The sequence below is a fragment of the Rhyacophila brunnea genome, unplaced genomic scaffold (genome assembly GCF_057557595.1).
Source record: "Rhyacophila brunnea isolate RB1 unplaced genomic scaffold, BYU_Rbru_1.0 scaffold_2, whole genome shotgun sequence".
Lineage (NCBI taxonomy): Eukaryota > Metazoa > Arthropoda > Insecta > Trichoptera > Rhyacophilidae > Rhyacophila > Rhyacophila brunnea.
This window is the reverse complement of record NW_028232859.1, coordinates 19519083-19545609: the sequence shown is the minus strand read 5'-3', so window position 1 is coordinate 19545609 and position 26527 is coordinate 19519083. Positions and strand designations below refer to the sequence as shown.

At 32.3% G+C, this 26527-nt stretch overlaps 3 protein-coding genes across 6 annotated transcripts; 2 read left to right on the top strand and 1 right to left on the bottom strand.

Annotated features, from left to right (window-relative positions):
• Positions 1-793: 793 nt before the first annotated feature.
• On the bottom strand, positions 794-7792 carry wal (electron transfer flavoprotein subunit alpha wal). Its single transcript, XM_085947559.1, has 7 exons — positions 7650-7792; positions 7225-7365; positions 4051-4315; positions 2830-3045; positions 2263-2414; positions 1707-1817; positions 794-960 (listed from the first exon to the last, which is right to left on the bottom strand). The coding sequence occupies exons 1-7, from the start codon at positions 7689-7691 to the stop codon at positions 895-897; spliced, it is 993 nt and encodes a 330-aa protein (XP_085803685.1). The 5' UTR covers positions 7692-7792; the 3' UTR covers positions 794-894.
• Positions 7793-9369: 1577 nt separating this feature from the next.
• Positions 9370-25882, top strand: DNAlig4 (DNA ligase 4). 4 transcript variants are annotated; one of them, XR_015070570.1, is made up of 14 exons: positions 9370-9445; positions 12457-12642; positions 14496-14808; positions 15704-15879; positions 16510-16882; positions 16992-17187; positions 18207-18333; positions 19516-19639; positions 20243-20439; positions 20625-20762; positions 20867-21131; positions 22083-22369; positions 23354-23880; positions 24668-25882. XR_015070570.1 is itself a non-coding variant. In XM_085946302.1 (13 exons), the coding sequence occupies exons 2-13, from the start codon at positions 12475-12477 to the stop codon at positions 23738-23740; spliced, it is 2751 nt and encodes a 916-aa protein (XP_085802428.1). In that variant the 5' UTR covers positions 9370-9445; positions 12457-12474; the 3' UTR covers positions 23741-24518. The 4 variants fall into 4 exon arrangements, 1 of the variants encoding a protein (XP_085802428.1); XR_015070569.1 differs by having other exon boundaries at positions 23354-23841; positions 24717-24801; XR_015070571.1 differs by having other exon boundaries at positions 23354-23826; positions 24717-24794.
• Positions 9405-12037, top strand: LOC147072010 (general transcription factor 3C polypeptide 3). Its single transcript, XM_085946303.1, has one exon. The coding sequence runs from the start codon at positions 9574-9576 to the stop codon at positions 12004-12006; it is 2433 nt and encodes an 810-aa protein (XP_085802429.1). The 5' UTR covers positions 9405-9573; the 3' UTR covers positions 12007-12037.
• Positions 25883-26527: the final 645 nt, after the last annotated feature.

The window sequence follows — 26527 nt, the reverse complement described above, 5'->3', positions numbered from 1 at the left end:
CCAGGTTCTTTATTAATATTGTGCTTAGTATTATGTTCCATTCCGCTCACATTATCATTGTTTTTATTACCTATGTACCTAACTTTGACATTTCATTAATTATTAGATATCTAATTAAAGGCTGAGCATGTGGAAGCCATCCACCTTTGGTCATTAACCGGTCAACAGTGAACAAAACTTGCTTTCACTCTTCACTTTAAAAGTCAGTTTCTCATCTGCTAGCCCTCAATTGCGTCTGCCTGACTCGCTTCTGTCTTCAAAGTGTTCACGAAGAATATTGACTGGATGGAAATGGAGTAAGTCATGGGTTATACGTCATACGCATAGAAGATAGTTTACTACGGCTGACTTAACAGCCTCTGACTCACATGTTTCAATTCAGTCCTCAATGAATGTTACATATCTATATGCCCCCCTCGGCCACCCCTTATAGTGCCACTGCTATGTACGCCTACATGCTCCGCTTAATGCCAATTTACCTTTATACATTTGAAGAACATAAAACTGTTACTGTATTACACTATTTCCTTTACGATTCAGATACACAGTATGAGTTTCGCTTCGGATACATTCTCCTGGCAAATTTTAGGCTCCCGGTGTGTCTTTAGTTTGCGAAATAATTACCCATTGAGAAAACCTCGACGAAGTATGATTATTTTGATTTTATTAGTCAACAATAATATGCACAAATTGATGATAAATGAAATAGTTTTGACCTGTATACCTGAACAGTTAACTGGTGTATTTACTAGAACTAGATGATCGGTTCAATAAAAAAAGGATTTTTTTTTTTGTAACAAATTCATTTATTCACTGATTGATAACGGTATTTAAAAAAATATACACTTTGAGCTGCTGTAAAATTTATAATAAAATCTTGAATAATATAAAAATTTATAGCTTCTCCGTTAACTCCGGAACTGCTTTGAACAGATCTGCAACAAGACCATAATCAGCAACCTGAAATGAAAAAAATATTTTATGCAATAAACTAATAAAACTCTAAACATTAAATTGAACATATTAGTCACATTACTTTCGTATTAAAAAAAGAATGACATTAATCCATTGATTGTTCAGTAAGTGAACGCAAAGGGTATCAGTTGGTATTTGCATCTCAGGATCCTATTCGATTATCTAAATTATGGGCCTTCACAGGTTCGCTTTATGCTTTTTTGTTCGATAGTGAGCAAACGGCTCGATGCGAAAAAGATTCAAGGGCCGTAATTCTTGCTCGATGTTCGACAGAAATTCGCTTGAGCATGTTTTCCGACATTATGCCACTCCATCACGTACTTATAAACGACTCGTTCTGGTGGTTGTGTTAACAGATTTTTGTTTTTACAAGAAATGGATGTTAGCCACTTACTCAACCTATTAGGTCTATACTCTGGATCCAAACACAGTACTCATGACATTATAACCGAACACGTTACCGCTCGGCCACCGTATACTCAATTGAATGACTCGAGACAGTAATTCATCATTATATACACCCAATGTAGTTGTTGCAGTTCATTCCACCTAGAGACGTGGAATATAAACATCTCATTCAAATTATACCTATATTGTTATTTCTCCATACACTGAAGAGTAGTCGAACTTAATGATTATACTAACTACATAAAAGAAAAAGAGGAAAGTAATTGAAAACAATTAAAGTTCTATATGTGGCAGCCACCCTTTTCATCAGATGATAAAATTACCTGGAAGATGGGTGCCTCGGGATCCTTGTTGATGGCAACAATAGTTTTGGAGTCTTTCATTCCAGCCAAATGTTGGATAGCTCCACTGATTCCCACAGCAATATACAAATCCTGCAATACAAAAACATTTCATTACTATTTTTTCTTAATATTTAATAAAAATGTCATCATCAAGAGGGCAAAAAACCAGGTCGTTTCCTAGGTTTCTCCAACAACTCTCAAGCTAACCATAGTGGCTGATTCGCAGTTCGGTACATCATAGCAGTCATTGGTATCTCTATTTAGCCATCAAATTTTTCACTTGCGTCTTCTTCCTGATAGATTTCTCTACATCACTCTTTATCTGGTTTATTGTAGTTCATACAGCACATGACCTAGACAACGCAGTCTCCCAATACTATTTGATCAAACCTTCCTCAATGACCCTATTTTTGTTTTTGCTTTGATAAATTTGAGTGAAATCTAAACTATTTACTTTTGAATATATCAATTTGAATTTTAATACAAATAGCCAATTGAATATAGTGGGTGAATTAAAAGGATATGGATAACTTACAGGTGCAACAATCTTTCCTGTCTGTCCAATCTGAAGATCGTTTGCGACAAATCCTGCATCAACGGCAGCTCTCGATGCACCGACAGCAGCGTTGAGCTTGTCCGCAAGATCGTACAGCAATTTGAAGTTATCTCCAGACTTGAGGCCACGTCCTACAGAAAGAAAAATATTGAATAAAATGAAGGTACAGCAAAATTCAGTTAATTCAAAATCGACCGGACTGAAAATCGAAAAAAAAAAATACGAAATACAAAATATAATATGGCAAAAAACAGTAAAACTTGAAAAAAAGTTATATTGTCGCAATTTTGTAACATTGCTTTCGTTTCTGATATAATTTCCTTCAGTCAGTGGTGACTACAATGGTTCACTAATCAAATTAGTAGAAATCGCTACCTATATTATTATTATGAATAGGTTATATGAATTTTAGTGAATATTATGATTTACAGTGAATTTCTCATTAACCGTGTTTGTATTAATGAAATTTTACCCTATGTATTTTACATGCATTTCTAAGACAAGAATGCCCACATGTATATTGGTAATTGATATCTTAATACTGACCTCCAGATACAATGTTTTTGGCACTGGTCAGTTCTGGTCTGTCAGACTTGGAGAGCTCTTGAGAGACCCACTCGGTGAGATCTGTCTTGTATTCTCCTGCAGGCGCTTGCTCCACAGCAGTGGATCCTCCCTCCAGAGAAGCAGGCTCAAAAGAAGTTCCACGAACTGTGATCACCTTAACCGGATCCTTTGATTCCACAGTAAGGATGGCGTTTCCTGGAATAATGTATCAAATATAATATTTGATCAAAATAATTTCTTTCTTATAAACGATTAAGTTAGAATCCTCGATTGTTTGGATTGTAAAAACATCGAGGTTGAGCCAACATTAAGAGACAAGTTGGATATAATTAAGGCCCCGAAAGGTGCTGATTTTAGACGTTCTTTTGTCTGTAAAATGTCTGTAAATATGACAATCTTGGATAGAAAAAAACATGATAAGAATATTATACATTTTACTAATCGTCTATGTCTGAGGATGGCAGATCAGCTAAATATATGAAAAAAAAATATGAAATGAAGAAGTTGAAGAACGTATTTTCATGGGGTTCGTTCCTAGCAAAAAGTTTGCATCGAGACATGAAAACATTGTATTATGGTAGGTACAAAACAAGTTCTGCAGGCTGACTATTTCTTATAGGAAAATCCAAGAATTCCAGATGTTTAAAAGTCTTCACAAAAGGTTATAGATGATTGGTGAGATTTTTAAACGTTACTAATCGACAATCCATCGTCGCATTTGTCAATAGAATGTTTAAACCAGATAAAATATTTACTTTACTTACTATTGATAGTGTGAGCCCAAAGAGTTTATTATTTTTTTTATAGTAAATCAATTAAATTATTATTCTTTATTCAACACTGAATATACACAAGATATCGATAGAATGTAGGATTCTTTATTATATAAAATACTTAATTTTACAACCCCAGAAACCTACCTATTAGAAAAAATTATAGAAAGTAAATTTTATGAGATAATTTATTAATTTATCACATAAAATTTAAATTAACATTAAAGTTGTATGTTTATTTAGTTTAAAAGCTCCCTGAAAAATATTTTTTTTGACTAATATTTTAAGACTGGCCATCTAGTAATTAATTTGTGTTGGCGAGAGTTCAATGTGGATTTTTTCATCGATTGGAAATGAATTTGAATGATAGAAATATGCATTAGTTTTATTACCCAAAGTGTTACAAGATAAAATAAAATGATTTTACCTGCATATATAGTTCTAATAAAGGTGTTTGCGTCTTTTACACCGATGATATCGGAGATAGGGGAGACATCTAGTTTGGCAGCGACTCGAGGCAATAGCGCCTTTCCAAATGCGCTGGCCCCCGCCAATATGTGGGTAAAGTTGAACTGCTTCTGAGTGGCCAAGACTAACGGAGTAATAGACTCCGCTGTCAGACCCTTAAAGGCATCTCCCTCGGCAATAAGCACTCGGGATAAGCCAGCTGCTTTCGCCACTTGCTCAGCGGCCTGAAAATATTAAGCAATCATTGAATTATTTCATCAAACAAATGAGATGATCTATGTGTAAACGTGTGGATATTTAAGTATGTATTGAAATAACATGGATATAATGTCAATTATATCCATGTTATATTATACATAATAGTAACAGTATAATGCACGAGAATTCACTTATATTAGAAAAAGCCAGAGTCAATTAATCTTTAGCAACCACTGTGGACAAGGCTGACTATATTCAGGCAGTGGCATTGAATTTGCGAATAACGATGGCAGTGCTAGTTTTTGATTATCTTCAAATGCAATGCGGTAACCTGTTCCCGTTTGCAATAAATGAAGATTTTCAATTGCATATTTCATCCAATTTATTAGATACCATTTATTCCAATATGCCAGAATCATCATTTCCTACAAACAGTCAAGTTTACCATAATATTGCATTTGAAGTATGTGTAATAACTAGCACTTCCATCAAAATTTACAGTTTTGAGTCACGGCCTGACTATTGGTGGGCCTTGACTACTGTGGAGTAGTGGCAGAGCGTCTGTCTCTAAGGCTGTAGGTTGTGAGTTTGAATATTCAAATAGCCAATGTAAGTATGCAATAACTCGGCGCTTTGCCTACTGATTCTCTGAATGCTGGTTGTCCAAATTCGAAAGAAAATTTATTTGTCCAAGTGACCGAATCCAAAGGATTCAAACAATTTTACTTTTCTGAAAATTAAAATTTATGAATTCATATAGTATAATGTCCGTGCCTAACTATGAATAAAGAAATTACCGAACGTTAAATGGTTTTATTTTATTTTTGCTACACATAATCGTTAGAAGTAATAGACATGGGTTTATGATAGCTGAAATAAGTAATGTAATTTCTAGAATCAATTGCGACCGACTGAAGTCTGAAGCCGCCCACAGCCCCAGCTACTTTCGAGACTTATTATTTATTTTCGTGACCGTTGTCGCCTGGTTGTTCACGGGTAAAGCATGTTCCATGCTAATATAAAATTAACTTAGGAACTTCTGTGAGTCTTGTGGCTTTTTTTCATATTATTTAATATTACAGTACGCCAGGGGCATCAATTACAACAGTGTAAGTAGTGATAAAGTAGTAGTAGACGTGAAACAATCACAAAAACACCTAGGCTTGATGGAATCACAAAAATATTATATTATATAGTACAATCTCAATCATCCGCCGCTCGATTATCCGACAACTACTATAATCCGCCGTTATTTTTACTAGTTGAAAGCACAATATCAAGTTCTATAATTCGCAGGTATTCGATTGTCAAATTCAGTAGTCCGCCGCAACGCAGAGACGGGTTTATTTTGGAAACTTCTCTTTCGTAAAACGTACGTTCATTGTGAAGAAAGTAATGAACAAGGAGGAAAGTGCTCAAGGACCGCATCACAATTATACGGTGCTCCAATGCAACCAGGACACACAAACTGTAGCTTTTGGTGATAGGGAAAGCCAGGAATCCTAAACCATTCAAGAATATCACCTTTATCCTCACTGAACAACTGGTTGTGTCAAGTGATTTACTGTTTAATATTTAGTTAATAAACTTAATTTATAAATACTTATGTATAATTTAGTAAATAGGTACTTGATTTCGATTATAAATAAAACCGTAATTTGCTAGTACAAATTTCTCAAAAAAAACTATTTTTACGAAATACCTGTTTTAATTTTTACCATATTTTCTATGTATGCACTATAATCCGCCACTTACACTAATTGGACACTTGTCTGGTTTTTGGGATGGCGGATTACTGAGAGAGTACTATACTGTGACCTCACTGAGAATTGAAGCCGTAACTACCATATGAGAGGCCAGTGCCTTACACATTGGACTAGAGGATTTCCTATTGTAACGATCAGCCCTGACTGATGATGAATAATGATCCAATCATATTATTTCGACTTCAAAAATTTATATAACCTATTAAAAAACATTCTGGAAATACTTGAAAATCCTATTCACATCAAGTAGTGAAGTTGACATTCATGAGGTTAGCGCAATGCACAGGAAGTACAATTACTAACTATAGGGTTGTCCAGCTCGTGGTATGAATTTCAGTCTCGCTTCGCTCATACTTTTGACATATTGTCAGTTGATAGTCTACCATTTAACACAATGAATTGTTTCTTCACCACATAATGCATAAAAATTGTACAATCATATTACGAAAATGACAAATCTAAAGTTTGGAATTCGGTAGAAATCATCGCCCTGAATGCTGTTCGCAAGCTGATTAAAAAAATTGAAGAGACTGGTAGTGTTTTGGATCGCCTAACACCTGCACATGTTCGTCCAGTCGGTTCACGTGAAAACATTGCTGCCGTACGCATTAGTGTGGCCGAAGAACAAGAAATGTCGATTCCAAGATGATTGCAGCAACTTGACCTCTCATACGACTGACTCTTTATGGAGAATTTTGCATAAAAACCTTCACCTACACTATATAAAATCCAGCTCACGAAAGAACTAAAGCCAATGGACTACTGGCGGCATCGCAGAATCACCAATTGGGTCTTGGAAGAGTAGGTAACCGATGATGATTTTTCAACGAAAAACATTTTCACCCCAATGGGTACGTTAAGCAAAACTGCCGCATTCGGGGCAAGGAAAACCCACAAGTTATTTAAGAATGCATGCTGTGAAAGTTACTGTTTGGTACTTTCGACTGACTTTTGTTCTATGAACACATATCAACCGGTTCCTGTGACATGTTTGATGATATGTACCAGTAAAAACGTAGGATAAACATAAACATGTCGCAACCACAGATGATTGGGTCCGCGCTGGATCTAACTGGGTATCTACATAGCATTTGTCACATTAATGTTAAACCCAGTCTATTTTATTATTAGAATTAGATTAATATTATTGTTATTGTATACGTGCTTACCGGTCCACATTTTGTGCCTACAACCAGCACAGATATATCACCACCGATTTTTTTAGCAGCTGTGATGGCGTTCTGAGTAACAGGTAGAAGTTTTTCATTATTGTGCTCAGCGATAATTAACGTACTCTGAAGGCACCGAAGCTAGAAAAAAAGATAAAATACTTTACGTAATTGTAGTATGTTGGGAACATAGTAAGTAGGTATGTCACTTGTCTTTAATTTTTTACTTATATTGGATAGAAACAATCACTTAAGAATAATATAATTTTCTAGAACGATTCTAACATTAGAACATCATTATTATTTAAGTTTGACGAGTTCACTCCATAGAATTTAAGCAAAACGTAAGGAATATAAGACGTGCTAGCAATGAATTAAAAGACATAGGTATATAATGAATAGACGATAGAAATATAAAAAAATACCTGAGGTTGCATAGAAAGTCGACGATGAATAGTTGAAAACATTTTGAATTATCAGCAAGTGACTGACGTCGATTGCTAAATAATGAAATCAAAATAAATGAAAATTCTGATTTTTGTGAAAGATTCACAATCGTGACGTTCCTACTGGTTCCAGAGTCCAGCCCATAGACAAACCTTCAAACTAGTGTTGCCAAAACAAACTTTCAAAAGTAATAAGCTTTGTTTTATTTTTTTCTTAAAATTTTTCTTAGAAAAATATTTTAAACTATTTTAAAGCTTTAACAAAAATTATCATAAATACTTGAGTAACATACCTTTCGTTTACTCAATAAAAACATTTGGGGAATATATATTCGCACAATTGAATAGACTGTTTTCACAAAGCGCTGACAACATTTAAAAAGATGTTCGTCACATCGGAAATGGATGATATTCACAAAACAACTACAACACTCAAATGATCGATTTGCACTAAGGAAAAAATAGTCTTCACGTATCAATATACTATTGTAACCAATTAATCGTAAAAGAATACAAACACTATGAAAATTAGGTTTAATGATTTTAAACAATATTTTGGCAAAACATAAGTATGTATTAGGTACGTACTTTCAGATTCAAATAATACTATAAATACCTATTTAGAAAGTGACGTTAATTAAAACTTAGGTAATTGTGCCGCAGATGCCGTCATGAGCTTTTATGATTTTTTTTACGAAAACAGTTTATTCCAGTAGACAATTATAATAAATACCCTTTTCTATCGGCACATAGGTTTTTCGATCCAATAATTGTTAATTTAAAATTTGAAATGCTCATAGATTTTGATACTTCATTATCAAATCTAAGATTATATTATTAGGTACCTAATATTAGGTTGGGGTAGGTTAGGTTGGGGTAGGTTAGGTTGGGTTAGGTTAGGTTAGGTTAGGTTAGGTTAGGTTAGGTTAGGTTAGGTTAGGTTAGGTTAGGTTAGGTTAGGTTAGGTTAGGTTAGGTTAGGTCAGGTCAGGTTAGGTTGGGTTAGGTTAGGTTAAGTTATATTAGGTTAGATTACGTTAGATTAGGTTAGGTTAGGTTTTGTTCAAAAATGATACTTATACAATCTCAAGACGGCATCTGCGCCACATTTACCAAAATTTATATCGATGAAACGAAAAAGATATACCTAGGTGGTGTTATTTGGTTGTAGATTTACATCAAATAATATATGAACGATAGCAGCACGAATATACACATATTTATATTACTGCGTTAAACATTAATTATATTGACACCTAAGCATCATTTTTGCGATCGCCTTCTAATAAATTGTATTGCTGCTACAATTATTAGTTTGACATTTGTGAATTTCTACCTTTTCTTTGTGCGATATATTATTTGTCGGTGAAAACAATTTTACAAATGTGTGCAGTTGTCAAAATTGAGTGAATCTATATTTACAATGAGTGATTTATGATTTTTGTTTTGTGAAACAAACTATTTTATGTGATTTCATCTATTTATTTGTGAAATCATTTAATATATGTGAAAACTACTTTCCAAATGTTAAAGTTATTTTTTTTTGTGAATTTTGATTATTGCATTGTGCGATTAATTCCCACCCAAAACATTTTTCCTATATAAAAAAATCAGTAGATCCATGCGGCCATATTATCATGGTCATACATTTCAGGCACTGTCTTCTAGAAATATAGAAGGCAGTGTTTCAGGTTGAGGTCATTGTGAGAATGTGTGGGTATTGTTTATGGTATGCATATGACAGCTGCGTATCACTCTTATGTCAAATTTTGAGAGGTTAGTTCAGTTTGTATTAATATTATAATGGTAAATTATATTATATCGAAAAACTTTCGGTTTGTTTATATGGTATATCGTTCGGTTTATAGTGTCGTTACTTATTTTTAATGTTAGATTACTAAAAAATGGCGGATACTAATAAAAAATCTGAAAATGACTTCCGTAGAGATTTGACAAATAAATTTCTTAGTGGAGAGTTAACGTTTACTGAATATTCGGAACAATGGAAAGGAGATGGTGTATTGGAGGATGACGAAGCTTTAACCGATGATGAAGATTCTAATGACGTGCAACCAAATACATCTGACAGTAAAGAATGCCATAATACCAAAATAATCATCAGGGCTAGAAGAAAAAAACGTCCCTTTTTACCACCTGCCTTGATGGGTCTCATGGGGGAAGCAAATCTAAGGTATGCTCGTGGAGAAAGAGAAATGGCAGAACAAATGTGTTATGAGATTATCCGGCAGATGCCCACTGCGCCTGAACCATTCCAAACTCTAGCGCAAATTCATGAGAATGACCCAGAAAAATCATTAAACTTTTCTTTGATAGCAGCTCACTTAAATCCCTCCGATGCCGAAATGTGGATGAAGTTAGCAGCGATTTCTAAAGAGCGCGGAGACCTTAAGCAAGAATTGATCTGTTACACACGGGCGATTACAGCTGCTCCAAAAAATATCTCATATCATTTAATGCGATTGGAAGCCGTGAAAAAAATAGAAGAAAATAATCTCTCGTTGCCATCATTAAATTTGACGAGTCAACAATGTTACATACGCATGATACAATTCTTACCGGAGTCTGAAGGCGAAGAGATTTTGAAAATAGCCAAAACGGTAGCTCAACATTACCATTCAGAGAATAATATTCAGAGGGCTTTGAAAGCTATGGATATCGCTTATGAAAAATGCTCAAATTTATTTTCTCTCGAGGACATGAATTTATACTTGGAGCTTTTGATATGTCAGAAAGACTTTAATAAATGTCTCGATCTTCTAGTTACTAAAGGAGGAGTTGAAATAGAAGCGGAAGTTCAAACGGTCTCTGAAGGCGACACTATAGAAGAAATCACTCAGATTATTAGTTGTACTCTCCCAGATTCTTTGCCAATTGATCTTCGCAGTAAACTGATGATTTGTTTGATTCATATGAAAGCGTATCATCTGATTGACTCTCTATTAGATATTATTCTACAAACTGAAGCCGTTGAATCAGTCGGAGATATATTCCTCGATATTGAAGAAGCTCTCACTAGTGAAGGGCGCTATGCGGAAGCTTTAAGGTTGTTAAGTCCACTCGTTAACAGTTCTCGCTACGGACTAGCTGCCGTGTGGCTCAAATACGCTGATTGTCTTATCGCCCTCGGGCAGACTGATGAAGCTATTGAACCCTTAAAAACTGTCGTTAGACTTGCACCTCAGCATTTGGATGCTCGTATGAAATTATGCAACTTATTGAAAAATGAAAACAGAATCGACGAGGCTCTCGTTGCTCTTGAACAAGATGAACAAAAACACATTTTGGACACTGGACTGTTGTATGAAAAGTGTCAAATGCATAAAGACCGAGGTGAACTGGAGAGTTATTTAAAAGTGGCTCAAGTGCTTTTGGGCCGTCATTTTTTTAAAATAAGACGTAAAGAGGAGTTAAGTGCATTTCGAGTACGAGATACTCCGGAACTGCTCAAAAATATACGAGAAGCAAGAGGAGAGGTCTTCACTGATGACGATGCTCCCACGTTTGATGAAACTCAAAATCGACTCACTTTGCAGATGGAATGGGATCTCCTGATGGATGTATTCAGAGTCGCTATGGATCTAAAATATTATGCCATTTTTGAAAGGATCGCTTTTTCTGCTTTAGGTTGCAAGAAGTTTAGTTCATACAGAATGTCTTTGGAGTTTATATGTCTAGTAGCTTGTATTGCAAACAATGATTACTATAATGCTTTTAATTTTGCTCGTGATTTTGCCCAAAGAGCTCCCGAAAAGCCTAGAGTTTGGAACATACTCAACCTAGTAATTCAACGCGTAGAAGACACGCGTCATTACAGATTTCTTGCTAGATATTTAACAAAATTCGATAGTTCTGAAAAAATGTTGGGCATACTGCATGGCAACAATTGTCTTATATCAAGAAATTATAGATATGCTATCAAAGAATACATCAGTGCCTACAAACATAAGCCATCTGCGCTTCCTGCTATGCTCTGCGGATTAAGTCTCACACACATGGCTTGCCAAAGATTTGTACAAAATAAACACACATTTGTTATCCAAGGCCTCGCATTCATGGGGTATTATGATAAATTACGAGGACCAGACGGGAGACAAGAGGTTTACTATAATTTCGGTCGTGTGTATCATTTGCTAGGCTTAACATCAATGGCTGCCCAGTATTATAAACGAGCACTAGAAGCAGATATACAACTTGTAAAGGATAATCCTGACTTATTGGATCTACGCTGCGAGATTGCTTTCAATTTGCATCTCATTTATAAAACTCAAGCTCCAGATTTGGCTAGAATGTATCTTGAAAAGTATGTTGTAATATGAACATTGGAAATGAATAAAAGTATTGTGTACATTTTGTCTTTTTTATTTTTATAATATGGTACCTATCTACTTTTGTTATATACAGGCCAAAGACCTATCAAAGGGTTTCACCAACTTTCTATATCAAAAAAATCTTAAATTACACAGTTCACCAGTTAATTATTTTGAGTTTTATTCTACACATTCTGTACAATGTACATGAATACAATGTTATATTAACAAACTTTACAATAAATACACATTGAAAAAACAGTACTTATGTGAATTTTTGCCAGATGCGAGATTCTCACCAGCAATACACGGTTTCAAAGGTGAACACTGCCACTACTCATAAAAAAATACACACATCATCTCGCTCTTTGTCCAGTTACTTTTTTTTGATTTATTTTGAATGATCACAATATTATTTATTATACTTACCTTTTAAAATAATATTTTTATTTTTTATAGAGCCATAGCTGGTGTAAAATGAATCCACCTGAGAAGTCAAATCGCATTGCATCCGGCGTATTATTTCAAGAATTCTGTGATTTATGCGATAAAATAAAAAATGCCAATGCCAAAATTAAAACTGATATGCTACAAAAATATATTGGCGACTTCAGAAGTATAACACCATTGAATAACACGGAAGCAGTTAGTATATTATAAACTTTATTTTCTCTTTACCACAAATATTATAGAGGTAAAGAAAAAAACTGCATATGAAAAGCTATAGGCAAATAAAATATTAACAGTATTTAAATTTTGATTTGAAATATTACAATCTAATTCATTTTTCAATAAAATTTTTATATTCTCATACAATATACATTAATTTTATTCAGAGTGACTATTAGATTATGTTATCGCAATGATAGTTATCACCAATTTGACCTTCATATAAAACCTACACAATTTGATACAGCAAATAATGTCTTTTCATAATACAGATTTGTTAATAATATAAAGTATAATTTAAAAATATGGTATGCTCAGCGCTGTAAATAGGTTCTGGATTGCTGTTTTCGTGGACTCCCTGGTATGGGGGAAGAGTCTAATAATGAAACTAATCATGATATATTAGCAATCATTACTAGGGAGAGGATTTATATGCAACAAAAAACATGATAATTTGCATGCACATATGCACTAAAAGCAAGTTATTTTGGAAAAAATTTGTAGATACCCACTTCACCGAATATTACTGATAAAAAATCGAATAACAAATAAATAATTTTAATCAATTTAACACAATAACAAAAAAAAAACACAAATAATATAATATAAAGCTGCATTACAATTTTCAAAATGATTTTTTTTACAAGTACAGATAATTAAATAAAAAATGCAATATAAACTAAACATAACTTAAAAAAACAAAAATTACACACTTAACCATTCCTAAACACTATTTACTGTTTTTTTTGTCCGAATCAATAAGTTACAATAACTTTTTCAATGCACCTATTCTGGCATTATATTTTTCCACATATCTGTCAGTATTTGAATATGTGCAGAAAAAGACCTCTCAATATCCACAGAGGTGATTGGGCAAAATTTAAATAAATGTGCCCGATTTGACTTCACTTTTTCTGGTAAATCCACTCCTGGTCCATTAATGTATGCATCAATTTTATAGATTGTCTAAATTTGCATTCCTGGTTAAAATATTAGCGAATTTTTTGTTAATGTCACCCATCACACTTGGGATGGAAGATATTATTTTCTTTAACATCTTCCGCCATTTCCAGTGATTCTGTTAAGCGAAGTCTTCGTATCTTCAGTTTTGTAATTAGGTACTCCAGGTAAAACCATAAAATGAGTCAATCACAGAGTATCTTTCTATCGTCGGCTAATCTACGATGTTTTAAAAATATATGCAAAAGCCCCAAAATATGCATTTATTTATGAATTATGATGCACTAATGTTTCAAATAAGCATTGAGTATATACAAAATAAAATTTTATTTTTGGATTCTGCATGTTTCAAAATGGATTAATGTGCAACTCTCATATCTGTGCATACACCCTAACAAAACATGCACTAGCATGTAAATCCGCTCCCTAATCATTCCTATTTCATAAACATTTAGGGTTGCAGGTTTCTAGTAAAAATACCATTATAAAGGTACCTACCTATTTCATTATTAAAACAAAGTATATTAAAAAAAAACTGGGAGAATTACAAGATGGCCGAACATAATATATTATGATCAAAGCATTGAATTTAGAAAAGTAATTGTTAATGCTGCTAACAAAAGGTTCTGGAATATTGTTCTAGGTTATATAACGAAAGCTTATGGAATGCCTAATCTGATAAAAAATAACACAGGTTATGCTGAATGTTTAATTTTAATCATTTTTCTGCAAAGTTTTATTTTTTATAGAAGTGTGCTAATATCAGTAATGCAAGAAAAGCAATCAAAAGCGAAACCAATATTACAATACCAAGATAACAGCTATGCATTTTGAATGTTTCACGCTAATGTTGCAAATATTTTCATTAGGATAACTCATTCTTCCCAATTCTGAGAATATTACTACCTCAATTGGAACGGGACCGAAGTTCTTATGGAATCAAGGAAACTACCCTAGCAAAAATGTATATACGTGTTCTGAATTTACCAAAACAAGGTCATGAAGCTACTAAATTAATCAATTATAAATCGCCGTCATCTTCGCAAGCCACTGCAGCTGATTTTGCCGATGTTGCCTTCTGGATCTTGAAATCACGCTGTCGTGGCACTGGTCAACTAACTGTCAAAGATGTTAATGATTGCCTTGATAGGATGGCTGCTAGTCATTCAGCAAATCAACCTCGTAAGTATATTATCTAGATTCGTAGTATAAAAAGTTCCTGAAAATAAGAAATTTAAGTTCTACATTATTTTTAAATAAAGATTTTATCAAGTTTGTCTAAATAGCTGACTACAATCTTGTCATCTTAGATCAAAATATCCATATAAATTTTAAGTTAATTGCCATATAGCGCCACACTAAAACCTCTAAAAATATAGTTTCTAGATAAAAAATATTAACAAACCAAAGCCTTGGTAGCACAACCTACTTATTTCTGGCTTAACGTGGGATTTTGTGTTCTTTAGGCATCAAATGACTTGATATTTACCCAAAACATTCTTTGTATTTTTCTAAATGTCTTTCTTATTTGACTGGCGACATATTGATAACCAAAAAGTCTACTGCAATAGTAAAGGTTATTCTTCCTAATGCTTTAGTTAAAACAAACTGTTTTCACAATAAGAAATGTATATTTACGGTGAGAAGCTCTCAATATTCATTTTGTAGTAAGCTTACAGTAAATTAAAATTTCAGCAAACAAATATTTCTCAACCCTGTTTAAATCACATAGGTAGTCTTTTACATTTGAATATAAATTCATTCATTATAATTAGAATGATCCTTCATTAAAGATCCGTTAAACATCATAATATTGTTATTTATAACATAAAATTTGGTGTGAAAAACAGTTATCAAATGTCAACAAAATGATTAACGCGAATATTATAATACATATATCTTCATGATAGAGTATTTCGACATCTACAAGAAGAAATACCGAATATATTAACATGCTCATCAATTTTTTCACTGACCGCAGACAGGCATTCTTTTATTCAAAATTATATTTTCCTGTATAAAAGAATGTTTGTGTCTATGGTTTTTTAAATATATTATTTAATTTATTTTTATTTAGGGGCTGTTGATGACGAACTTGTTAAAATGGTATCAAGTATGACTGCCTCACAACAAAAATGGTTTATAAGAATTATTTTGAAGGATATGAAACTAGGCATGGGGCAGGTTAAAACGCTATCTACGTTTCATCCTGATGCTCAAGACCTGTTTGATAATACCAACAGTTTATTTAAAGTGAGTAATTAACTAATCACAAAATGACAATATGTCTATCTTTTTGAGATCTTAAATTAATCTAAGCACCTAAAACATCATTGCACAATGCTTTCATGTGATGGGAAAAAGCAGTGGTCGCCGTATTTTTTCAAAAGCAATATTCTAAATTATCTTGACATTCTCAAATTATTTTCTTTGAAAACATAATATGCCATCCATAGCAGAGCAGTCACAGAGTGTTCACCTCTAAAGTCTTGTCTTACGGGTTCTATTTCTGTATCAGGCACAATTATTCCCTAGTTTTTTCACATAATTTACATTTGTGTTCGAACCTTAGAAGACCCATTGAAATGGGAATATGGCTAACTATTTCTCATTTGTTTCAACAGTTTGTTAATATACATTCATCTCGTGGAGGTCCTTAAATATGCTCTATTAAGGAGCGAAAATGGTAAATTATGACCACTTTTTTTTAAAAAACTTAACTATGTAGAAAACCATTAGAAATTATTTTTTTCCAGCGCATGAAATATTGTATTCAAAATCAATGTAAAATTCAAAAATATTGCTTAGTTTATTGTCATTCCATATTCCCTGGTTTATAAGATACCTGTTAATATAATAATAATTAGAAGTGTGTATTTACAGGTGTGTAATGTTCTCTTTAATCTCAACATACATTTACATGAAATTGGTGTGGATATTTTTTCTCCATTTCGCCCGATGCTGTCGGATCGTTTGGACATTAAGAAAATAAATTCGTCAATGAAGAAAGATGAAGGGTACTTTTTGGAAACAAAATTTGACGGAGAAAGATTTCAGATACACATGAAGGATGGCATTTTAAAGTACTTTTCTAGAAATGCTTTTGATTTTACAAACACCTATGGGCAGTCGTATGATTCTGAGGGATGGATTAGCAAACATTTGAAAAACGCTTTAAATTCAACTGCGAAAAGTTTTATAATTGACGGAGAAATGATGGGATGGAATGAAGTAAAAAAAGCTTTTGGTTCAAAAGGTAGTTAATTTCCATCCATATATTGTTATCAGTAATTAATTGTTTTTTGTACTTATTATTCGTTTGATTATCTAATTATTTATTTCCTTACAACATTTTTTTATTGCAGGCATGAACTTCGATGTAAAAAAAATAACTGAAAAAAGTGTTTTTCGGCCATGTTTTTGTGCTTTTGATATACTGCTTTACAATGATACCATCTTAACAAATATGCCTTTAAAAGATAGAATGAAATATTTAGATGATCTCTTCGTAGACAAAGAAGGCATTATTGTACACAGTGTACGCATTCTCACCAATTCAAGGTAATTTGATGTATTAAGCAAATTATAAGAAAATCATACTAACATGGCTATTATAAATTACTACTAAGTGTCATCTCTCTTAAATTGGGTCTCTTATTATGGGACATATCTAAACCCCGCTACATACATACTAGGTTAAATTATTCACATACAAAATATCACCTTATTCCCTTAAAATTAAGATTGAAATTTGTCAATCATAGTTGTTTTAAATGATAATACTACATTGTATTATATGTATTGTATTCTATAAAAATGAATGTATTTAGGTACACATTCAATTAATCAACCGAGATATAATCTCAAAGAGTATTTAAATGCGTAATTCTATCAAATATTTTTCTAAATCACCAACTAAATGTATGTTCATCGAGGAATAGAGCTTAGCGTTCTCAGTTTTAGATCACAGGTTTTGATCTCTCGGCTAGGTCAAAGTCACATTTTTTTTCAATTAATATGTGTATTCATATTCCAGACATAAATCCTATGTTTAACAACTAATTAAGTTAAGAAGAATATAAAGATTCTGTCAAACTTTGAAGTCAAGACTGAATTTACCATACGCTTAAAGGGGCTATATCCCAGGGGCCCCAATGTTTTTAAAATAATTTTAAAAATCCATGAAAAAACCTTAAGGTAGAGGAAGTAGCTGTCCCAGTCCCAATAAGTATGCGGCTATCCAAAAGATCCTATGAACAAAGTAAATGGCTATTTTCAATAAAATTTAATATTAATTAAATCGATTGCAAAAAAAGTATGGTATTGACAGAAATATTTGCTGTGTACAAATATATCAGAAGTCACTCTGTTTTCACACGTTAGCATACGCAAAAATCATCCTTTTTGTAAAACTAAAGTAAAGTTTTGTGTATGTGTAAAATATTTCCCCAATATATATAAGGCCAGAAGTCTAAATCTAGCCCTGTGTGACGTTATCTTATGCTCGGTCGTCAATCAGAAATGGTGATTGACCTTTTTTGCACACCACATCTCTAATAAAGATTGACTTGGTATTTTAGTGATGAGGTGATTGCTGCACTGAACAAAGCGATCGATGATCAGGAAGAAGGATTAGTACTCAAAAGTATAAACTCTTTATATAAACCAAACAATAGAAAGGGAGGATGGTACAAAATCAAACCTGAGGTATGAGATAAATTATTACTGTTTTTTTATTATAAGTGTATGTCCAGACAACATGGTAGGATGTGGGATGATACAGGATTGGTTAATATTCAGTGTTTTTTTGCCATCTAGCATTTTTGAATACGCATCTGGCATAATATGGCATTAAACCTAGCATTTTTTGACACCGTAAACAGCTTTAAAATTCTCACAAAAATTTAGAATATTACACTATATTTGCATGAAAATCAATATAATGACCTGACTCAGCAATTAACTAAATGTAAAAATATTTTAGTGATGTCGAAATTTGATATACCTATGCATTAATTTTTAGTTGTATGATTATGAAACAATAATTTCTTCTTCAATATTTTTGGTCTCATGGAAACAATGTCCATAATTCGTTTAGGGCTAACACCGCGACTGGCGCGTTTGGAGTCGTTGGCCATTAGATATAATTAACGTGTTATTTAAATGTGGTAATTAAAAGGTTATGCGATTTTCTTCTGAGGAAGGTTTTAAGTTTGGTCTGTAATATCCCCAATAAGAAAAAGAAGAAATATTTTTACAGTTGATTTTTTCCTTGTATAATTTGACTTTGTTTATCAGAGTAATCTTCAATAAACGGTAGCTACAATATTTCTTTTATTTAAGTTATTAAGTTATATAGCTATCCTGTTTGGCATATTTTTATCGATGAGAGTCAGCAATACTGTAAGTCCATAATGTCCAGAACGTGCTTATGAATCACAGGTCTCTCGTTATTGCTCTACATTCACACGTTTTGAGATACAGGAGTACTTGATGATCCGGCAAGTTAACTCACGTTTCTTGCAGCAATTGATAGTAGTTATACCTTCTTTAACTAAGTGTATAGTGAAATGATTTAATATAATATGTGCCATGTGTCAGTATATCTCTTAGAAGAGGATCTACCCAATATTTTATGTTTCCTATTAGTTTTTGATGTGTCTATCATTGATATTGAACCGTCAATCAAACTGTTTCTTGATCTCCATAATAAAACTGAGGCAAAACGCTCAATTAACAGTAAAAGTCACTTTATGTATAGTTCAGATTTTATTTGCCATGTGTGAATCGCATCGTCCAGACAAAGACTAACTACATGGTAGTATTACAATCCATAATATTGTGTTATTAATTTTGTTATTATAAATTTTGATTTGATTTATATTTTAGTATACAGATGGGGTCATGAATGAGTTGGATCTCCTGATTATTGGTGGATATTATACAGAAAATAGAAGACATGGTGCAATTGGATCTGTATTACTTGGAGTAGCCGTACCTCCTGAAACAGAAGGTGGGCTCTTCTAATATTTATATGGTTTGTTTAAAGACATCTGCTGGTGAAATTATAAAAAATATACAATTTAATACAATTCACTGAAAATGTTGTAATTAATTAATACTAGTTGAACTGAGATTACATAGACAATAATTACATGGACATTAATATTTAGGTTCACAATAATAATAACATTAAAAAGAGTAAAACAAGATAACACTGAGTAAAGGTGTAAAATTAATTGATATAAGTTATAGGTACATAATATACATAAAAATACTCACTTACTTACCTACTTTACCCTGTCACGCCCCAGTGTTGAGGCATAGGGCAAGCGCAACGTTGCACCACTATTTGTATATTATGTAAAATAATATTTATAAAACTTGATTTCGATAACCTAAACTTTTAAAAATAAGTGTTCATTCAATGCTTTCAGCTTATCACTATTTTTTGTATTATTTTAATCACTGAAATAATGTAAGTACCTACTTTGTTCTCTCGAAGATACAGGAGAGATTTTTGAATAATCCATAGTTTATAAGTATAACTTGAAATCCATTTTATTTATTTAATTATATTCAAGTGCAGTATAGTAAAATGTCATATCTCTTCAAGGTGGTACGCCAAGTGTCTTTCATTCAATGGGGAAAGTAAAACTGAGTTTAAAAGGTGAAGAAATTGAAGAACTCTGCAGTAAGTTACAGCCTCACTGGAATCCAGTGACAAAAACAGCTGATTGCCCACCATCTGTGTGCTGGACGAAAGATAAGCCTGATGTTTGGATAGAGCCTGAGAAGTCTTGTATTCTTCAAGTAAGTTTTCATAAAATGAATACAGATCGCATTTGCCTGAATTTAGTTAGGCTTAATTATGAATGTTGTATCCCAATGACATAGCCCTTACTCAATCTGAATAGTATCCATAAATTAAATAAACATATTTATAATGAAGTTAAAAATATAAATAAGTCATTTTAATATATTTTTTTAAAATTTAGATTAAAGCTTCAGAGTTAACCAGAAGCAGTGCCTTTAAAACCAATTATACTTTACGCTTTCCACGTATTGAGAAAGTGCGTTCCGATAAACCCTGGCATGATTGTCTGACAACATTGGAGTTTGAAGAAATAACCAAGGTTAGATAAACATATTTATATTCTTAAAGCTGTATTATTGTTTGCTTATAAGCAGTGGCAAAATCTACATGAAAGAAACCCATTGTTGAAATGTTTCATTTTAGTACTCCCATGGTATCGAAAAATTAACAGCTCGTCATATTGATGGAAATGACGTTGACGATGCTGGCGATGTGTCTCCAAGAAAACGGGCAAGACTTTTAGAAGTTGCGTCGCAGTTCAAAGCTGCTAATACATCAAACATTACCGAAGTGTCTGATATTTTCGCTGAAAAGGAATTCTGTGTGATGACAGGTCAATGCGAAATCACCAAATGTGATATAGAGAGGAAAATAGCGCAGAATGGAGGGAAATTCGTCCAAAATCCAGGTACGAAATAAATAAACAAAAATATAATTCAATATATAGCGGGAGCGTACTGCTACTATAGATCTACCAGTATAAGTTGTCCGCTGAGTGAGGGCGCCACATTGCTAACCCTTGACATATCATTCAATACTTTTTATACAGTAATGAGGGTAATGAGTTTAGTTCTAAATTCGAACACCTGACGATTTATGGTGGTATATCGATAGTGGTACCTTTTTTGATAATTAAGTGCTTTAATTACATAATCAATATGTATTAAAATATATTAAAACAAAAATAATTACAAGATAAAAAGAACTTTTTATATACAACGTTTTTAAATTTTCTGTTGAACCATATAAACTTGACTTGACTAGCTAAACGATCAAAAAAATTTGTACTTGACATGTCATATAGATTTCCATAGTAACGCATGTATATATTAATAATTTAGTTGCTAGGACCCCAGACCCCTAGCAACCAATAATGGTGTCGAAATAACTTTTCATACAAAACAGAATTAACTGAAAATGAATTCAATTCTACTTAAAGATGGCTAAAGTTTCAAATGTCTAGCTAGTCGGGAAGTTAGTTAAAAATCGATTGCAAGATTTGTACTGGACAAAGAACCACCGGATAAATAAGAATACGAGCTAAGAAAAACGTAATAAATACATCTTTAATTCAAAGATAATCTTGCAATTTAAAAAAATATATTTTATATCGCATTTCATGGTTATTTTTATCACGTTAAAATGTAGTTCGGTATTCTATGTAGCTACATGTTACTAATATAAGAATCGTATTTTGTATTATTCAAATATAACTGTTATCTATCTGTGTTATTTTATTGTTCTCTTCTTGAGTCTTGAAAACAAAATTATTACCATAAATCTTGGTCATGGCTTAAAATGGTTAAGAAACTCTGGTAAAGATGATTATGAAGCTTAAAAATTACTTTCATGTTTGCAGGTGCCGAAACATTTTGTATTATTGCCGGCGATTTAAATGCAAGAGTTAAGAATGTTATTAAATCTGGAATTCATAATGTTGCCACTGTGGACTGGTTTTTAAAATCTTTGCAGCCCGAATACATAGTGCAGAGAAAACTTCTCGAATGGACACCTCAGGACCTGATAGGAAACTCAGCGTCTATGTCTGAAGAGTTTGCTTTGAAATATGATGAATATGGTGACAGTTATACAGTTCCCGCCACAAGGGAATCACTCAAGTATTCAATGAAAAGAGTTAGTCAAAAGGTATGTCGTATGACTTCAATCTATTATTAGCTTATCTAAGCATGTATCTATATTTTAACATTTATCGTTTTGGCAGTGGTTTTTAATTTGTCATTTCACTGCGCCCTTGGTGTATATAGATTCTTTCATGCTGCCCTAATATTTTCTATTATTTAAAATTAGATTCAGGACCTTTTATTTTAATTTCTCCAAGCTGCAAATCGACAGTGTTTCTATCGGAATCAAATGTAAGAGTTTTTGGTTAAGTTTCATTTGGTCATTATAAAGACACAATGCTAAAATAAAAGACTCCGTTAAATGACTAATAGTCACTGTAGCTATAAAGGAAAATTATTGCTTGAAAAAAACAGTCACCAGAAATTACGAATCTACTTGTGCATCAGCTCATTGAATTTAGATTTCAATGTGTCTTTGAACTAGAGTAAGGATCCAATAGGTTGGGCGAATGACTAACAATCATTTCCCGTAAAAAAGTATTTTAATATAACCTTCAGATGTTCTGTTGAATTTACCCATTCTACGAGACCCTCAGAGGCCACAGTCGGTCTTCCATCAGAACCTTTAAAAGCAGTCACGGTTGTCATCAATTTTTATTAAGTACATATTTTCTATATTTTAACATTTTGTATATTAACGCCCACGGTGGCCGCGCGGCTTAAGCGGTGGACTATAATGCCGTGGTACCAGGTTCGAATCCTGGGTCTGGCAAATACACATATTGTTTTTCAATTTGTGTGTGTCAAAGTATGGACCTAATAGGTTGAGCAAGTGGCTGACATCAATTTCTTGTAAAAAACAAAATCTGTTAATACAAACCTCTACTCTGTGGAGGCCCATATGATCCTATTAGGATCGGACATGGTCGAAAGAAAGAAAAAGGAAAAAAAAAGAATTTTGTATTGGATTTTTGCATTATTATTTATTTGTCCATAAATTGTTGAATCAATATTTTCGATATTTAATACTCATCGTATTCTGTTTCAGGCGGAAAAAGTGTATCTACTACCGTCAGAATACTTGGAAATAGATCAATTGCTTTTCAATGGTCCGAATCCGTACTCATTTATGCGTATTTCTAATATTCATGTTTTTGAATACAACGATTTACCACTATTGCACCCTTCAAGACGTAAGTTAGACATTATGAAAATTGAATTGAATTTTTTTGGAGGTGAGTGCTCTGAAATACTAAATGAAGACGTAACTCATGTACTAATAACTGAGTACAGTAGTGAGAATAATATTCATAAGTTAAATAATACTGTAGCGGGAAATAATTGGAAACCTGCCATTGTTAAGATTGATTGGCTAGAAGAATGTCTGAATAAACGAGCGCTTCTCGACACGGATTCTTTCAAATATAATTTTTGAGTTTCTTGCATAATATAAAATTTTACGCTTATTTTACACTGTCTTATAAAAACTTTTTGAAAATAATACATAGTACCCACATAATAGTATGCTATTTAACAGCCCACATGCTCGTCGTAGGTTAAAATTGAGTTTTTATTGTATTTTCAAACCATGATCCTGGACACTCCTTAAACGTTGTAGATAATGTATTTATATAATTTTGAAGCCTTATTATCCTTTATATTTATTTCAAACATTTGATGACTGCATAAAGTATCTTTGTTACATAAAATAGTATTCTTTTAAACCTCTCGCTCTAATGCTTTAGAATATAGTCATATTTCGGTACATGAATGTGCAGTGGTGTTAAGATTTTTTACATTTATTAATTTTTAATCGCATTTATAAAACCATTTGTATAATTTATGACGAGATAATTTTAGTAAAATATTTACGATAAAAAATTATATTGATAATCTCTGTGATCCCAAATTTGACAAGAATTAGGCATTTTATTATTCAAAAAATCGGCAAGATTAACACATTTGAAGATGATTCTAAAGATATTTATTATAAGCTATGTTTTTGACCATTCAAGTGTGATAAACATCTTATGAATAATGATTGCTTTATAATAATTATTGACCTAAGAATAAGGTAGTGTTTTTTTGAAATACGCCATTTCTTTTGGCATTCCCCAGTGGTTAAGCTACAACTTACGGCCGTAGCCATAAATTGACAAACTATAATTGAAGTAGGGAGTAAAATGATATTGACGCGCGTGTTTGAACATGTACCGTTTAAAAAAAAATAAAAAAAAATTCGGTTAGGTTAGGTTAGGTTAAATACTTTATGCAGTCATCAAATGTTTAAAATAAATATAAAGGATAATAAGGCTTTGAATTTATATAAATAGATTATCTACAACGTTTAAGGAGTGTCCAGGATCATGGTTTGAAAATACAATAAAAACTCAATTTTGACCTACGACGAGCATGTCCTACATAACTACTATAATCCCTTTAATAATTAAATACAGTAAAACCTCGTTAATACGAATTCCACGGGACCGAAAATCGAAAAAAAAATCAAATTACGAATTATGAAATGTATGGGGGGAAAATTATTAATATTTTGAAAACAAAATTTTTTTGATTTTCATTAATACCTATTGTTTAGGTTCATGGATGTGCCTACCACATTTCCAGTTCCGTGTGTATTAATGGGTCATACAATGTCAGGATTATTTTTATTACCTTCTTAAAATAAGTAATTTATGATGTTTTAAGAAAAGTCTGTCACAATTTTCTATGACTGACTCATGAAATAGAGTACTTTATTACGATTTATTGAATATTTTTGTATGTCAAGACTCTGAAATAATTTCGAATTACGAAATTCGAGTTAAAGGTATGGTTTTATATGAAAATAATGTTCAAGGGAATTATTTTTCGCGAAAATTTCGAATTATGGCGAATTTAAAATTATCTGTGTTCTTATTAATGAGGTTTTACTGTATATGACATTTTATGATAATACATGAAATTGATGTTATATTGTGATTTTTTTAAAATTATTTTTAATATGCACTATGAATTCCAATAAGTATGTTAAGTAATACCATTACCTCATGATTGCGTATCCCCATCCTGCCAACCGTGTGCGCAGAGCAATTATTTATTATTTCACCTTTTAATTTTGTAACTGCGCATCCTGCTTAGCAGAGTGGGCATGTTTTTGTAATGTAAATCGTCTCTGTTCTGGTAGAACACACTAACTGGAGAATACTAGTTTTGAGTAATTTGACTTTGAAGTTGTTAAAAAGTTTGAAATAATGGTCTATCGTGTGAGTTTATTAAGTAATCGTAAAAAGGATGACTTTAAAATAAAGACTGTTTATTTATTAAGAAGGTTTCCAGACGGTAAAGTTTGAAATAAGGAACATTTTGGTACTAACTCAATATGCCATTTTTTCGAATTAGTGTCTTCTCCCAGAACAGTGACGAAATGGTCTGTAGAAGGATCTATCTAATCTAAATCCATAAATGATGTCGCACATTTTTGGGCATTTTTACCCCACCCCCCACTTTCACATTTCGTTATAAACTATTTAACCCCACATCTATTACACTTCACATTTTTGAATCTCCCCATTTCGTGAAAAAAAAATTTAAATACTCAATAAAAATAATCGATTTCAGTAATTTTGGAATATTTTATTTTCAGAAATAAAAAAGAGTTGTTTTGTGATGTCACATTTTCCAACACCCCTCCAATCCTTCCCTAATAAATCTGCATAATATAATATTAGACTGCCTCCCACTCACTAAGACTTCTCTAGACCTCTAATTTTGTTAGTATTTTCTATTTATTTGTACTAATTTCTAGATTATTGTAGGATGCTAATTTTACATTTTTATTTTCTACATTTCAAATTAGTGAATGTTACCAAGTTTATATTGTTGTTAAGCTATGGCCAATGATTAACTATTATATTGATAGTGTTTTTATATAATTTATTGTAATTCTATATTTTTACGTATTGTATATTGTATATCATTGATGATTAATGTGAAATGGCTTTAAATTACAATTCAATTGAAAAGTGCAAACTTTTTTTTTCACTTTTTGAAGCGATAGATTTGTAAGTGTTACATAATTTGATGCATAATTTATATTGTTATAGGTACCCAATAAATTATATATGTGTAAATTACATGAAAATATCATTCAACAATAAAGGATAAAGGTTTTGATCAATTTTACACAAATTGATTTTGAGATATCCTAAAAAATATACATAAT